The sequence below is a fragment of the Cyprinus carpio genome, chromosome A21 (assembly GCF_018340385.1).
Source record: "Cyprinus carpio isolate SPL01 chromosome A21, ASM1834038v1, whole genome shotgun sequence".
NCBI lineage: Eukaryota > Metazoa > Chordata > Actinopteri > Cypriniformes > Cyprinidae > Cyprinus > Cyprinus carpio.
This window is the reverse complement of record NC_056592.1, coordinates 4,412,519-4,427,866: the sequence shown is the minus strand read 5'-3', so window position 1 is coordinate 4,427,866 and position 15,348 is coordinate 4,412,519. Positions and strand designations below refer to the sequence as shown.

The 15,348-nt window shown below is 34.4% G+C and overlaps 1 protein-coding gene across 6 annotated transcripts; it reads left to right on the top strand.

Annotated features, from left to right (window-relative positions):
* Positions 1–3,134: 3,134 nt before the first annotated feature.
* On the top strand, positions 3,135–14,961 carry LOC109047227. 6 transcript variants are annotated; one of them, XM_042778646.1, is made up of 8 exons: positions 4,737–5,141; positions 5,520–5,552; positions 6,240–6,356; positions 8,551–9,323; positions 10,278–10,595; positions 10,751–10,897; positions 12,338–12,441; positions 14,551–14,961. In XM_042778646.1, exons 4-8 carry the CDS (start codon positions 9,266–9,268, stop codon positions 14,605–14,607), a joined length of 684 nt encoding a protein of 227 aa, XP_042634580.1. In that variant the 5' UTR covers positions 4,737–5,141; positions 5,520–5,552; positions 6,240–6,356; positions 8,551–9,265; the 3' UTR covers positions 14,608–14,961. The 6 variants fall into 6 exon arrangements, with proteins under 6 accessions (XP_042634578.1, XP_042634580.1, XP_042634579.1 ...); XM_042778645.1 differs by having other exon boundaries at positions 8,547–9,323; XM_042778648.1 differs by lacking the exons at positions 4,737–5,141; positions 5,520–5,552; positions 6,240–6,356 and adding an exon at positions 8,369–8,478 and having other exon boundaries at positions 8,547–9,323.
* The last annotated feature ends 387 nt before the right edge of the window (positions 14,962–15,348 follow it).

The following is a 15,348-nucleotide window of genomic DNA, read 5'->3' as shown; positions in this document are numbered from 1 at the left end:
TTTTGGGAAAAGATTATGAAAACAATTTATTTTTTCTTTATAATGAAAAAATAATGAATTGTGTACAATAATATCAAATAAACAGGGTCTAGTTTGATTTCATGTTGACGTTAAGAGCATGAATGTCTAAAACAGTGTTTATTTATATGTGTTTTATTGATTACATTTAGCTTGGTATATTTATAAATATGTTCAGCTCTGTTACCAGAATCTCAGAGAGTGTTAGAAAATCAGTGAGTGTTATAGTACCACATGATCGTTTGTAATATCGATAAGGCCTCTCAGAATGCATCTGAACTGAATTAAACGGTCTTGGCTAAAGTGCCTGTGAGGATGTTTTTGGGAGCGCTCGAGCTGTGAGATGCAAGCTCAAATGCGCCGTCGGCCTTGAAAGTGCTCAGCAAAAAAAAATCACAATTCAATTAGCCAACATTTAACTGCCATGATCAGACACCCAATACCCATAAAGCAGCTGAAGAATCAATCTCTGTCTCTGGCGCTCTGGTTGCTAGGAGACAGTGTTAGAGCAGGTGCATACTGCTATATGAAGGCTCTTGACTTGAAGATGAGATCATCATCTTCTGCGTTTTCTCCGAGTCTCCTGCTCTTGTGCTGTCAAAAATCTAAAGTTAAACCGCTGCGTGGTGCTGCACTGATGATTTCATGTCAGGATGCTGTTGCCATGTTCTTACAGAAAGCCCAAGGTTTAAAAAAAAACATGGAAAGGTCATTATAATCTGTTATAAGGTGTACAAAATGACATGAAAAGCTGATTTAATGCTCATAAACATAGAGTGGGGTTCAGAAGACTTGCATTGAAATTCTGGCATTTAAAAACCTGACATTTAAATTAAGTTTAAGGAGTCAGCAAAATTAAAAATTGATGTAAAATGTATAAGCAATGTTTCATACTGTCAGTCTTTCATATTCAGTACTGTTTAAGTACATTTAACCCTGGTGCTCTGTTGAAAATCCTTTACCTAATTTGGTGTTCCTGGTCAAAAATGACCAGCCTTTTAAAAATAACTGCTTGAATACCTTTCAGTTAAACTATAATATCATCAAATCTTGGATTTAATCTTTGGTTAATTTTCTTATTATTTCTTATGTATTTGCTTTTGGAACTGATAGATCATCTGACTTATTGATCTGAGCTTATACACTTCAGTTTTTGAATGGAAAAAAGCATAATTTGTGAATCAGTATTCTTCAAATATCCTTGAATCAATATTCACTCAAAAACCGAGGCTTGGATGAGGCCTATATGATCAATCAGTTCCAAAAATAGATACAAAACCTGTGCTAATTGAAAGACAACAAGATGATAAGCAGACTGAATATTTGGTAATAATATAACATAACAAGTAATTTGGAAGCAATTTATTTTTTGTAGCCTAGACTGTGAAAAAAAAAAAAAAAAAAAAAAAAAAATATATATATATAATATATATATATATATATATATATATATATATATATTTTTAAACCAAGAATATTGTAGTGTTTAACAAGAAAATACTGTTTCAGTCTCCCTACTTCAAAATGTCATGTTTAATTCCATGTGTTACTTTCTAAAAGTCCAATTTCTGAGTGTAAATTGTTTCTATAGTATTTTTGTTTCTTCAGTGTAGTAATGATGAGAAAAAAAGTGCAAAAATTATTTTAAAAAATGGTAACATTAACTAGCATTTGGGGGGAAAAAATCCTCTCCAGGGAAAAACAAACGACCAGATTTATTTTTTTGAGGTTTTTGTTTTTTTTTTGAGGTTTTTGTTGTTGTTTTGGGGATTTAGTGGGCCAGTGCTTGAAGAAAGACTGTCTCAGATCTGTTTGAGCTTTGTCTGAAAGGGTATTTTTGTGCTTTCTCTCTACCTGAGAATACAAAGTTGTTTAAAGCCACAGTCGTGGTATCAGATGGTAGCACCATGGCAAACAATGAGATAAACACACCATGGTACTAAAAGATTATCATATTCATATGTTTTTCATTGTTCTTCAAAGTATGTAAAAATACCATACTTTTTAAATGGTGAATTCTTTTGCTAAAAATTTTTTTTCAGTATTGATAATACTAATAAATGTTTCTTGAACATCAAATCAGCATATTAGAACAATTTCTGAAGAATCACACTGAAGACTGGAATAATGATGCTGAAAATTCAGCTTTGCATCACAGGAATAAATTATAGTTTATAATATATTCAAATAGAAAGCAGTTATTTTAAATTATAATAATATTTCACAATATTACTATTTTTACTGTAATAAATTCAGCCTTTTGATCAGAACAGGACTAACTGAAAACAACTGGAAATAAGTCTCCCTACAGCTTTCTTTAATAGACTAGCTTGAAAGGTTTTAAAAGACATATACGGAAACAGATGATAGATAACCACAAGCCCACCTAGTCACTGATGGACTTCCTGTTTAACAAGATGTTGTCTTAGCCACTTCCTGGCAAGTTTGTATCAAATGTATCAAATGGATGAAGCTGAGGTATAATCTTTAAAATAATTTAGATCTCAGATCTGGAAGGTCTTGTGGAATAAGTGTCGGTTTGATCAAACAAATATTGTTCATTAACACGCAAATACTGCAGACAGCTAGGAGAGCATAATGTTTTTTAACGAAGTGCCCAGCATGCATTTAGACATTTAAGAGCCACTCTGGAGGTCAGTGTTAAGAATGTCCATTAGTTAAACTGATATGTTGAACTTTACAGGACACTAAAATATCATCATTACATTTGACAAACTACTGTACCTTTGCATCCATTGATTGTGTCATGCTTATTTAATTGCATTGTAAAGTTCTGCCAAATAAATTCCATCAACATCAGAATGAGCAGAACATTTTAAAATATAACAGTTATAAAATGCATAGTTTATAATTTTATTTATTTATTTTTTTAAATCTGATGTTATACTTTTATTTTATTTTATCAAATCAAGCCAGTCGTGCTGAGTTACACAGCAATTCATTGTCAGTATTGGGTAAAGTTAGATCCATTTTGAGAATGCTGAGAACAACAAATGGTGTTGTTGGTTAACTATGATTTACCAGACTCTTCACCCTTCACCTTGACCAGAAGGCAGAAGTGAAAGAGAGGGTGGAGATTGCATGAGATGAACCTATGGGCACACTGACGAAGTCACGACTGATTGTGTGTTTTAATGTGAGCGAGTGTGACAGCACTTATGTTAGTTGGATTTGTGATTAAACGCTTAGAAATGAAGCTCTCGTGCCCTCTGATCTGTGGGATCATTTTGTCCTGGATTTGCTTCAGAGGTAAGAGCCACATCGAGTCTAAGCTGCTAAATATATAGCTATATATATATATATATATTTATATTTTTTTTTTTTTTTCAAATCTTGGGTTTAAGGTGCCTTTTGTTTAGGTAGTGTTTATTATTTGGTATGTTACCCTGATGGCATTTTGTCTTTCTTATCTGTCTATACATGTTAATTAGCCATAATTCATGCAAAGTCATTTTTTTTAAATAAACTTTATTACATACTGCCTTCTGTTTTATAATATATTTTTGGTAACACTTATATTAGGTATTAGGTAACATGAACTGAGAATTAGCAATTCTTCTACAGCATTTATTAATCTTAGCTAAAGTTAATTCCAACATTTACTAATGGATTATTAAAATCAAAAACTGAGAATTAGCATGAACTAACAAGTGTGGTTAGGTTGTGTTAGCTTTGAATGTATTTGAATGAATTGTGTTAACATTTAAAAAAAAAGTCATACTCTCTAGTATTTCATTGGCTCTCCTTTAGCTTTGATAACAGTGTGCATCCATCATGGCATTGTTTCGACAGCCTTATGCAACATCACAGCATTTATTTCCAATTTTTGGCTGAGATCTGTTATTGACAAGGGGAGAGTCGAACCACTCTGAAAAGTCAACTCTAGCACATCTCAAAAACTTTCAATAGGGTTAAGTTCAGGACTCTGTGATGGCCAATTCATGCATGAAAATGATTCCCCATGCTCACTGAACTACTATTTCACAATTTGGGCCTAATTAATCCTAGCATTTTCATGCTGCAATATGGACATTGTTATGTCTTCCAATATGGCTGTTTAAGAAATTAAAAGTTATGCACTGAATTGGTCATGGTTATAAGAATTTGAAAGCACATAACATGCTAGAAATTTATTAATCACTGCAATAATAATCCAAGTCGAGACTCTGTTACAAGACATTAACTGAGACTCTTAAATATTTGCTCATTAAAATCCAAATGTTGACTTGTTTTTAGGCCAGGCAGTGTATGTTATATACTGCTAGTGTGAGGAAGATGTTGATATTTCTGTTTTACAATTTACAGTAGCTGTTTTTTTTATTTTAAATAAAGGTCTTTTTTATGGAACACAATTACATTATATGCTTCAATCACACCTCTAGTTCACTTTTCATCCAATACTAAGACAAACTTTATCATATTGTATGCTTCTGTAGATGTTCCTACAGCACAAAATGTTTCTAAATATCAAATGTACATTATAATATAATCAGAAATACTGATCAGACACACAAAAATAGTAGTTAATGGGTTTTTTAAATTAATTCTTTCATTGGTTCCAGTGAGTATCTCTCTGTGAGGGTTAACAGAAATGTCTGTAAAATTGCTGAATAATGTCTTGGCAAAAAAATTACCATTACCAGTATTTATTTATTTTTTATTTAAAAATAAATAAAATTTTAATACTAACAGTTTAAGTAACAGAAAAGTCCTCAAAGCCACAAGATAATAAAACTAAACGTTAATGTGTTTTGTGTGTGTTTATGGTTTTCTCACAGTTTCAAGTAAGAATCTGTCTGTGACTCAGATTCCACTCAACATCACTGTGAATGAAGGAGAATCTACTCAAATCAGCTGCTGCTGGAATGAAATCATACAGAATGTTAAAGTTGCTTGGTACATCAATGAGAAAAAGGAAAAACAGGATCTCCAAGAAAATAAAACACAGAACTGTTCAATTCTGAACCTCACAAACATACTTAAAAATGCTTCAGGTCATTATGTTTGTGAAGTGACTCAAGACATACCAGTCCTGCTTCAGAAGAATGGTAGTGGAACAGTCATAACTGTCAATTACATACTAGTAGAAACAACAACAACTGGTAAGTTATTAAAAGGCTAAAAGACCACCATTATTGATTCAGATCACCTGCTGCTGGAATAAAAGCAGTCTGGAAGTATTGTCCTGCAAAGTATGCCAGCATAAAAGTGCCTTTTATTCTAAAAATCCCAAATAAATACAATGTAGGTGATTATGTTTGTAAAATGATTCAGTACATACAGTTCCTGCTTGAATATGAGGAAATCAAAACATCACTATATGTTCATTCATTCAACAACTGAGATTGTATCACACAAATTACAGTCTAATAAAAATGGTATTTGTTGTTGTAAGATATGCAACATAATGTCATTTAAGCAATATCAGATTAAAGGACTGTTGCATTAAGAGATAATCCAATTTATCTGCTGTGTTTCAGTCAGTGTTCACACACTTTTCAACCCAGCAGCTGGTGAGTACTTACAACATTTTACTGAAAACGTACTGTTCTGTGTAGCAGTTAGTCCATGTTGTCTGAATGTGCTGAGTCAGGGATCATGTGGATGATTTGGGTTTCTCAATGGTTTTTTGTCACTCTCTGTTTTCTGTGTCTAATAAAAGTGGAAGAGAAGCGAAATCCAGAAGAATATTGATGCTTTTTTTATCATAGATGTAAATATCAACATACAGTAATTTGATTCTGTAAATTTTAAACTAAAGGAACTGGTTTTCATTTGTACACTCTAGGTACAAATGAAAGGTACCTTTTCAAAAGGTGCACTTTATTTACCTCTAAAGGTTGAATATTGGTACCTTAAAGGTACCCCAGTGACAGCTTTTGTACATTTTTTTCTGATAGCATAGAAACATCAGTGATGAACCCAGAATTTTTTATTTATTTATAAAAAAATTTAAAGGATCATAAGGCTAAAAATCAGTTGAAATTGTCTTCTTGTCTGTGGTCTACCATGGTTATAAAATTGGTTAAGATTTGAAAATCGTCTGGTGAGTCCCAGGCCTAAGTTAGGCTTTCCCCTTTTGTAGAATTCCCTTAAATCCTCTCTAAAAAGTAGGATGTGCCACAAACAAACTACAAAGACCCTTGGGTAGGTTTTATGTTTCTGTAAAAGATCTTAAAAAGATCAATTGTTTTTCACAGGTAGTTCGCGGGAGGTTGTGATCATATATATTTTCAGAAGTCTGCCCTTCATCTGTCTGCTGGTGGTGTTCTTTTACCTAAACAGGGACAAAAAACAAGTCACAGCATCAAGACCAGGTTACTGTTCAACACAAACTTCACAATATAGTTTAGCTGTTTGTTTAGCCTTTAAAGGGGTCATATGATGCAATTTAAAATTTTTCTTTCTCTTTGGAGTGTTACAAGTTCTTGGTGAATAAAGAAGATCTGTAAAGTTGCAAAGACTAAAGTCTCAAGAGTCCCAAAGATTCTTTATAAAAGTTAAGCCTCGTCCACGCCCCCCTGAAACGGCTCATTCTAACACGCCCCCACATCTCTACGTCACTATGTGGGAAGATTTGCATAACGCCGCCCAGATGTTCACGCAAAGAAATAAGGCGTACCTTTTATTCTCATTGTAGTATTGTTGTTGCCTCCGCCGTCATGTCATATAGACGCTGTGTGTTTCACTGCGAAAGCGAAACTACTTTGTTTGGCCTTCCAAAAGAGGACAATATCCGCTTCGTCATGCCTGGAGCTGATCCATGCTGGTCGCTCTGCTCACTCATGGCCGCGTTGTGTGACGCTGTTTCGTTGAGAAAGTGAAACTACTTTGTTTGGCCTTCCAAAAGAAGACACGACTAGAAATCATGTTTTCATCACATTTATAATGGGTTTTATGTTTTTGTCTTGTTGCTACAGCCGGACAAGGCATCACAATATATTAAGAGGTGTAACATTTTCGTCACACACTTGAGGCATTCAGCCAATCACAATGCGCTGGATAGCTGGCCAATCACAGCACAACTTGCTTTTCAGAGAGATGAGCTTTGTAAAAATTGATGCGTTTCAGAAGGCGGGGCATAGAGGAGAAACAATAATGTACAGTATGTGGAAAATAATGTGTTTTTTAAACCGCATAAACATTTCATTACACCAAATACACAAAATAATGTTCTTTTTAGCAGCATCATATGACCCCTTTAACTGAACAAACCAGCTCTGTGATGAAGAATTTGATTCAAACTTAATTACAACATTTAATCTGAAACAAAAATATATGTGAAAACTGATTAAGGTAAAAGACTGTATGCTTAACACCTTTGATTTTACAAGTATCACATGCATCCTAAAAAGATAGAATCCCAGAATTCCAGAATGCATTCCAGTGATTTAAAAAATCCAAGATGATGATTAGAAATACAATTCATGCAAAAACAACCAATAAATATAATTAAAGTCCCTATTTAACAACCTCTGAGTTCTTATCTTGAAAGGTCTACAGTTAATTACAAATACATTTCATTACAGACATCTTTAATAAGATTTTATTTTATTTTTTCTGAAACACTTGACAGCATATTCAGATTTTAAAACCGCAGCAGTGGTGTATGAATTTGTGGTCAGAGGTCAGTGTCTAACAACATCTCAGACAGTTTGTTTTCATGCATGAGCACCAATAGACTATTGTCTCTTTGTTAAGACAAAGTGTGGTAAGCAAAGTTAAATAATGTGTTTGTACCAGTTGAAGTAGTTAAAAGAATAGTTCACCCAAAAATGAAAAAATTGCTGAAAATGTGCTCATCCTCAGGGCATCAAAGATGTAGATGTGTTTCTTCATCAGAACAGATTTGGAGAAATTTAGCATTGCAGTGAATGGGTGCCGTCAGAATGAGAGTTCAAACAGCTGATAAAAACATCACAATAATCTACAAGTAATCCACATGACTCCAGACCAACAATTAATGTCTTGTAAAGTGAAAAGCTGCGTGTTTGTAAGAAACAAACCATTTGAACTTTAAACTGTTGCTTTTGTCCAGAATCCATAATAACGCTTCCTCTGGTGAAAAAGTCCATCATCGGTTGTTTTCTCACATCATAATCCACTGACACATTTGTTTAGAACTGTTTTGGACCATTTTCACTTGTAAACAGTGCTTGATATGTGCATATTTTTCTCCTGACTTTTTCACTGGAGAAATCATTATTATGGATAAAGGACTTTATGGATAGAAATAAAAATGTCTTAATGATAGATTTATTTGTTACAAACATAAAGCTTTTCACTTCACAAGTCATTAACTGATGGATTGGAGTGGTGTGGATTACTTGTGGATTATTGTGATGTTTTAATCAGATGTTTGGACTCTCATTCTGACGGCACCCATTCACTGCAGAGCATCAACTGGTGAGCAATCACTACATCTTGGATTGCTTGAGGGTGAGTAAATTTTTAAAGTAAAAGTTAATACCCTTAGATCTTTCTGTCTTTCTTTCTTTCTTTCTTAGAAAGTCAGGAGTCAGGAGAAAAAATGGATGAAGACCTGGAGGCCGGAGAGACACAGAGGAGTGAAACTGAAGTAGCGAAACAGGGTGAGAATGTTTCTGAACAGGAGAAAAGGAGGGTCAACAACCAGAAACCTGAAGTTACTACTGCAGCAACAGAAGAAGAAAAAGAAAATGAAGAAACAGATGTAGTTGTAGACACTGAACAAGGTACATCTCCAATGCGTGACGATGAAAAAAACAAGACTGAATCTGTTCTGAACACTGATGAAAAGACACTAATGACTGATGCTGAAGAAGTGACTGTTTCTGTGCTGGGCGGCTTTGTTTCAGCTCTGTGAGACATACAGGAAATGGAGTTATGGGTGTGTTGTTCAGGTCTATGATGCCACTTCCTGCATAATTGCTTGTTTGCAGACTCATAATGGTTTGCAATGATTTACACTGAATCCTGAAAGTAGGTGAAATATAGTATGTCTTGTGCATGCATGAATCTTTCTGTTGGATTGTGTGTATTGTGGGATTGTGTATATGGTTGTTTTTCAGTGTGTCTTGGGTGAATCGAATGCGAGATCAGTGTTGTGGTTTACTGTGGGCTTCACTGTGATAAAATTAGTTGCGTGGGGAGGGGGTGAAATTCTGAGAGTACGAGTGTCTCATGCGTGTGAAAGGTTATTATGTGGGAGTAAAGCAGAGTTCAGATTCTCTGCAGATGCTCAGAAATGAAGTGTTCCTCCAGACTCCTGTGTGGGCTCCTCGTGTCATGCCTTTATTTCAGAGGTAAGTGCCACTTGAAACTCCTTCCTGAGTGAAAACCCAGCACAGATGCTCCAGGATACTGTTCTGTATAGTACAAAATAAAATAAATCAACTGTCTGTAGAGCTGTGCGAGGATGCTGCGTTTCTGTATTCATCAGGAGACATTTTTGTGGCATTTTGGACTATTTTAATAAACACTTTTGAAGAGCTGTCTAGTTGTATAATTAGAGCATATGGTAATTTTTTCTGCCGTGTTGTTAATCTGTTTAGAAAAACAAATTTCTTCTTCGTTATTCCTTTGTTGTTGATATTTAAACATATGTTTTATAAGGTAGAGCTGTATAAGAAATGAAAAGGTACTACTACTAAGGAAGGTGGAAGATTTGCACATATAAATTGTTGTAAAACATTTTTTAAAACTAGCTAAGTCACTCATTTGTAGGCATGAACTCAACATACTGTGAACAACAAGCGGTCCAATTTGAGTTGATTAGACCGATGTGATCTGTAAGAGCTTTTATATGTATATAAGAGATAGACTTTGTGGTCTTTATTTTTTTCACAATTATCACCCATTATTTTTGACATTATTTAAAAACAATTTTGTTACAATGTTCTTTTCTTTTTTCCCACCTTGATGTGGTCTTATTTCAGATTCTAACCAGTGGTTTTGCACCATCATGATGGGTTTTTTATTTTTTAAGAGATGTTTTCTTATAGTGGGTTGTATCTATTTTTTACAGGTGCATGCTTTACCTGTATTTAAAATTTTGCACTTCATTGCGTTATGTTTTAGGGTTAACGGAAATGTCTGTAAAATTGCTGAATAATGTCCTGGCAAAAAAATTACCATTACCAGTATTTATTTATTTGTTTTAAATACTAACAGTTTGAGTAACAGGAAAGTCCTCAAAGCCACAAGATAATACAACAAAACGTTCATGTGTTTTGTGTGTGTTTATGCTTTTCTCACAGTTTCAAGTGAGAATCTGTCTGTGACTCAGAGTCCACCCAACATCACTGTGAATGAAGGAGAATCTGCTCAAATCAAATGCTGCTGGAATGAAATCATACAGAATGTTAAAGTTGCTTGGTACATACATGAGAAAAAACTAAACCAGGATCTCCAAGAACATAAAACATGTGCAATTCTGAACCTCACAAACATACTTAAAAATGCTTCAGGTCATTATGTTTGTGAAGTGACTCAAGACATACCAGTCCTGCTTCAGGAGAATGGTAGTGGAACAGTCATAACTGTCAGCGACATACTATATAACAAAACAGAGACTGGTAAGATTCTTCCTTCACAATATAATTTTTTACTACAAATCCCAATACAATAATAATAAAAAAAAGCTAAAATACCACCATTATTAAAATCATATGCAATCAAAATGCAAATATAATTTCAGTTCAACTAATTCAGTCTATTTCTTCTGTTGAAGTTTCTAGCCAGCCTCAAACCACTCAGACTGCACACAGTGACACTTCACCTCTATCTCTGCCTTTGTCTCTGGCTGCTGCCGTCGGCCTGCTGACCCTCTGCTTGGCCTTCAGTGTGTGCAAGATGAGAAACTCCTGTAAAAAATCAGGTACACTTCAATACTGAGACTCATTACTGGTGTGTTTGTGCTGCTGCATTGTTTTCATCATTTGTGGTATTGCTGTACAGTACTTATGTTTTCCTGCAAAGCTTAGACTCATTAAAAGTTCCTTAAGAATTATAAGGCTTTTTACACCAATTATACCCAGTTCAATACTGTAATCACAGCCAGTGTGTCTATTTATTATTCATTCATGGATTGGACGAACTGGACATTTTCTTTAGCTGACTAAACAACAGCACCACTAAAAAAACAAACAAACAAACAAACAAACAAACAAACAAAAAAAACTTGCAAACACTGACTAACAGTAAAGTGAATGATGCAAGTGCATGTAATATAAAAATGTATCCTATGTCACAAAGTTGCTGTGTGAGCAGGTCTTTTATGTCAAAACTTGTTAGATTTTGTAGCCATGTGGCCCCCCGCACAGGAAGTGCAACTGTTGAGCTTATTCAAATGCACATTTAATGTTACTTTTTAAAAGTAACAGTTATTATTCTAGTTAAAATAAAAAATATAAAATAAAAATAATTGCTACAAAAATTTCAAAACATTACTTTTAAAAATATTTAAATTATTATATTATATAAAAATATATTATATTTTCAAATATTTGTATATATGTGTATTAATAAAAAATATATACATTTTATTTGACTTAATATTTTATGTTTATGTAAAAAAAAAAGTGTTATATTGTTACTTTTTGCAGTCATGCATTTTAGGGTTAGGGTTATTTTGCAGTCATGCAAGCAAGAAATAAATGTTTTTTTCTATGCAATTAATAAATAATCAAACTCTGGTATTTTACCATACATTTTGCCATTTGGTGTTATGGTTAATATATCTCGCACACTCCTGCAGGTGATTGTTTTTTATTTTAATTATTTTATTTGTGGTGAAGTGGGAATTTAATTTTTTGTTGTTGTAGACAGTTTTTTTTTTTGTCATCTGGACATAGCTTGCATGTGACAACTTTAATACCTCTGTATATAAGCAATGCTACTTATAGTATAGACAGCTTTGTTGGTTTATAATGGGAACAGTATATTTTTGTTGTGTCACATTGCCCGCTTGCAGTGTAGACATGTTGTCACGCACACTGCATAGACTTATGTAGCTTACTGGGCAAGGCGAGCTGTTTGGTTCTATGTGTGAGTAAACCAATAAAACTGAAGAAAAGAAAACCGTATTGGTTTTTTGGAAAGGTTTGAAAGGCATACCTGTTACTTTTGCTTAAAAAATACAATCAGTAATGGAGATGAGAGCAGTCTGGTAATTATTTTACCTGCACAAACATAGATTTACTAGATCAAAAATTCTATAATAACACAAGTCTTGTTTAAAAGATTATGTATGGTTTTGAATTGTCATCATAGATATTTGGATGTAGCCCTAAATCTCAATGTCTGTATCTTACCTCAGAGCGAGTGGTCATTCACCAGACGCCTAACAGTGAGGGTGAGGAGCATGAGCACATGGAAGAAGAGGACGGCAGCACGGGCTCCTCTCGAGGATCCCTCCAATGGGTAAGTCAGATCCAACCTCATCAGAAGTTAAAATAATTGGTACAAGATGGCAAAATTATATGCGTTGGGTCATGCAAAAACATACAACTCTAACCTGAGTCTATCTAAAAAGCCTAAACATGTTTGTAACAGAAAACAACTATATGTTGAACTAAGTTGTTTTCATGAATGTGTTGGTGAGACACGGTTTTTTGAGTGTGTTGGTTGGTTTCTAAACACACCCATGGCGCCAAATGTTGGTGTTTGGCTCTGTTTGAAATAGAATACTAGCCTACTGCATACTGAAAATTATGTCTTGTGTATTATTTTGTAAAAACTCAAAGGTGTTTTGAGTCACATGACCTTGTGATGTTACATGTACAGTCAAGTTCCTTTTATTTCAGTATCATTTTCACAGTGGACATTGTTCCAAAGCAGCATTACAGGAAAATAATGTCTTAAATTGTCTTAAATTCTTAAGACTAATTTCTTAGTTAAATGATTTGTGTGCAGTTATCATCATGGAAATACATAGGGCCCTATTTTAATGATCTAAGCGCATGGTCTAAAGCGCACGGCGCAGGTGCACTCAGCACTTTTGCTAGTTTAATGATGGGAAAAAGGTTGGTGTGCCTGGACACATGGTCTAAACGGGTTGTCCAATCTCTTAATGAGTAATGGGTGTTTTTTAGGCGTAACGTGCAATAAACCAATCAGAGGCTCATCTCCCATCCCCTTAATAAAGTCTTCTCAGTTTCCCTTTCGGGATTAATAAAGTCTTCTCACTCATCACCCATCCCTTTTAAAAGCCAGTTGCACTTGTGCCAACATTCGCTATTTACATGGCGGAATGTAATTTTTCATTTTTAAAAATATTTGCGTGCTGCTGTGTATGTAATAAGCAAAGTGTATGCGCATTGTGCACCCACCTATAGGCGCATATTATTAATGCGCTCTTTAAATAACAAAGAAATAATATAGCCCCAGACTTTAGACCAGGTATGAGTTGGTCTATGGCGCAGTCTATTTTCAGTTCCTCAACATAGCAACGTGCCAGCAATGTGCCTGAACACACCTCTTTTTTAGACCAGCACACTCATGGGTGCACAAATGGGTGCAAATGTGTTTGCTATTTAAATAACACAGCGCAGGATGGGAAAATGAGAACTGCATCGGGCTGAAACTAGCTAAAACACTTGTGCCGCACCTTGCGCCGGGTGTGTTAGGGCTCCATGGAGTTATTTTGCATTCTTATTGTAAAAAAAAAAAAAAAAAAAAAAACCTTTAGCGGTTTATATCACATAAAAAAAAAACTTTTAGCTGTTAATATGTCACACACTGGACTGAAGTCCCAGTCGGCACGTGGCTGACCTTTAATGTTGAAATAGTTGCAATAATGTCAGTTGTAGTTTCAACATTGAAAAAACATTGAAATAATATTTCATGCTAAATGGATATAAAAAGGTTCTCAAAATACTTTAAGTCAGGCTAAAATTCATTCTGTCGAAAAGGTGTTGAAACAATGTCACAAATCAACGTTAATTCAACAAAATCGAAAAGTGATTGAACCTTGATCCATAAAATTGGTTTAACTGTGGATAAACACTAAAAAAGACATCTGGGAGTGTGTTCTGGATTGTTGTAACATTTTGGGAAATGTAGTAGGTCATTTGAGTTATTCATACATATGCATACAAAAATTAGCATAATGCAAATTCCAAAACAGATTTTTTATGAAGGACCCTTGACCCAAATCAACAATAATGCATTGTAATACAGGGCACAATAAAATGTGTCCCAAGTAGACACAAGTAGCCGGTTTGATCTTAAAAAACATGTTTTTCTTCTGAATTAGAATGAATTAAAAATGTTTTTGCTCTGGATTGTTTTGCTTCCCATATTATTGCATGATGTCATAAAGCACAATTTCTGAGCAACATCTGCAATTCCACAGTGAGAGCATGAGGCGAGATCTCACTGACACACTTTTGAGCCTCATTCTGTGTCAAACCTGCTCTTTTGTATCACGTCTCTTTAAATTCTCTAGGATTCTGATGAAAATATTCCATATTACATCTATATTTCAAATGACAAGACTGTTTGATGCATGCTCTCGTTCTCTCTCTACAGTATCAAGTGCCTGTTTACTGGTCTTACTTTGATCTACAGAGGGGTGAAGACCAGTGACAACCAGAAAGGAAAGACAAACATGATGTTCAGTTCACTGGATTGCATTTTGCATTCTCTCCCCTTTCATGAGAGCATTTTTGTAAATAGCAGAAGTGATTTTAATCTTCAGATAGGCTTCTTGAAACCCTCAGTTAAAGCTCTTGATTGTGCTAGCAGATGTTAATCTCTCTGTTTGTATAGCAGCTCTGTTGATTTGTTTTTTCTTATTTTAATTTCTTTTACATTTTTTTTATGAGAGATTTCTTTAATTAAAATGAAGATGTGTCATACTGACACGCATGAAAAACTACTTGGATTTCATGCCCAGACAGATGTAAAAAAGTTTTATAATAAAGAGTTTTATGCTGTACAGATGTCGGCTACGTCTTTCAGGCTTCTTAGAAATGTTTCTTAGACTTGATTCTGACACTACTGTGGTTTCTTTTGCCATTTACAAAAAAGGTCTGTGAAAACCATTGACTGTGATACTTGTGTACGTGAGACAGAGGAGAGTGAGGTAGATGTTGAGTTAAAGGGTGGAAACTGTGATGGTATTGACGGGTCAATGGCAGGAAATGGAAACTGCAGTGCATCTGGTTTCCTTTGACCTTATTTTCAACATGATGCACTTGTGGGTACTTCTGTTGACCAAACAAACAAAGCAACAAGTAATAAAAAATAAATACAATTTATTAGTAGTCACACAGGTTATTTCTTATAGGAAAATAAAACTGATGATATCATCAAATATCTTCAGAT

What these genes read in the sequence shown, in the direction of transcription:
- LOC109047227 (XM_019064932.2), top strand. Translation starts at nt 4,784, where the DNA reads ATGTGTTTTGTGTGTGTTTATGGTTTTCTCACAGTTTCAAGTAAGAAT. An exon ending in AGTAGAAACAACAACAACTG is followed by an intron (nt 5,142 to 5,519) that starts GTAAGTTATTAA and finishes GCTGTGTTTCAG; the next exon opens with TCAGTGTTCACACACTTTTC. An exon ending in AGTCACAGCATCAAGACCAG is followed by an intron (nt 6,357 to 8,546) that starts GTTACTGTTCAA and finishes TTTCTTTCTTAG; the next exon opens with AAAGTCAGGAGTCAGGAGAA.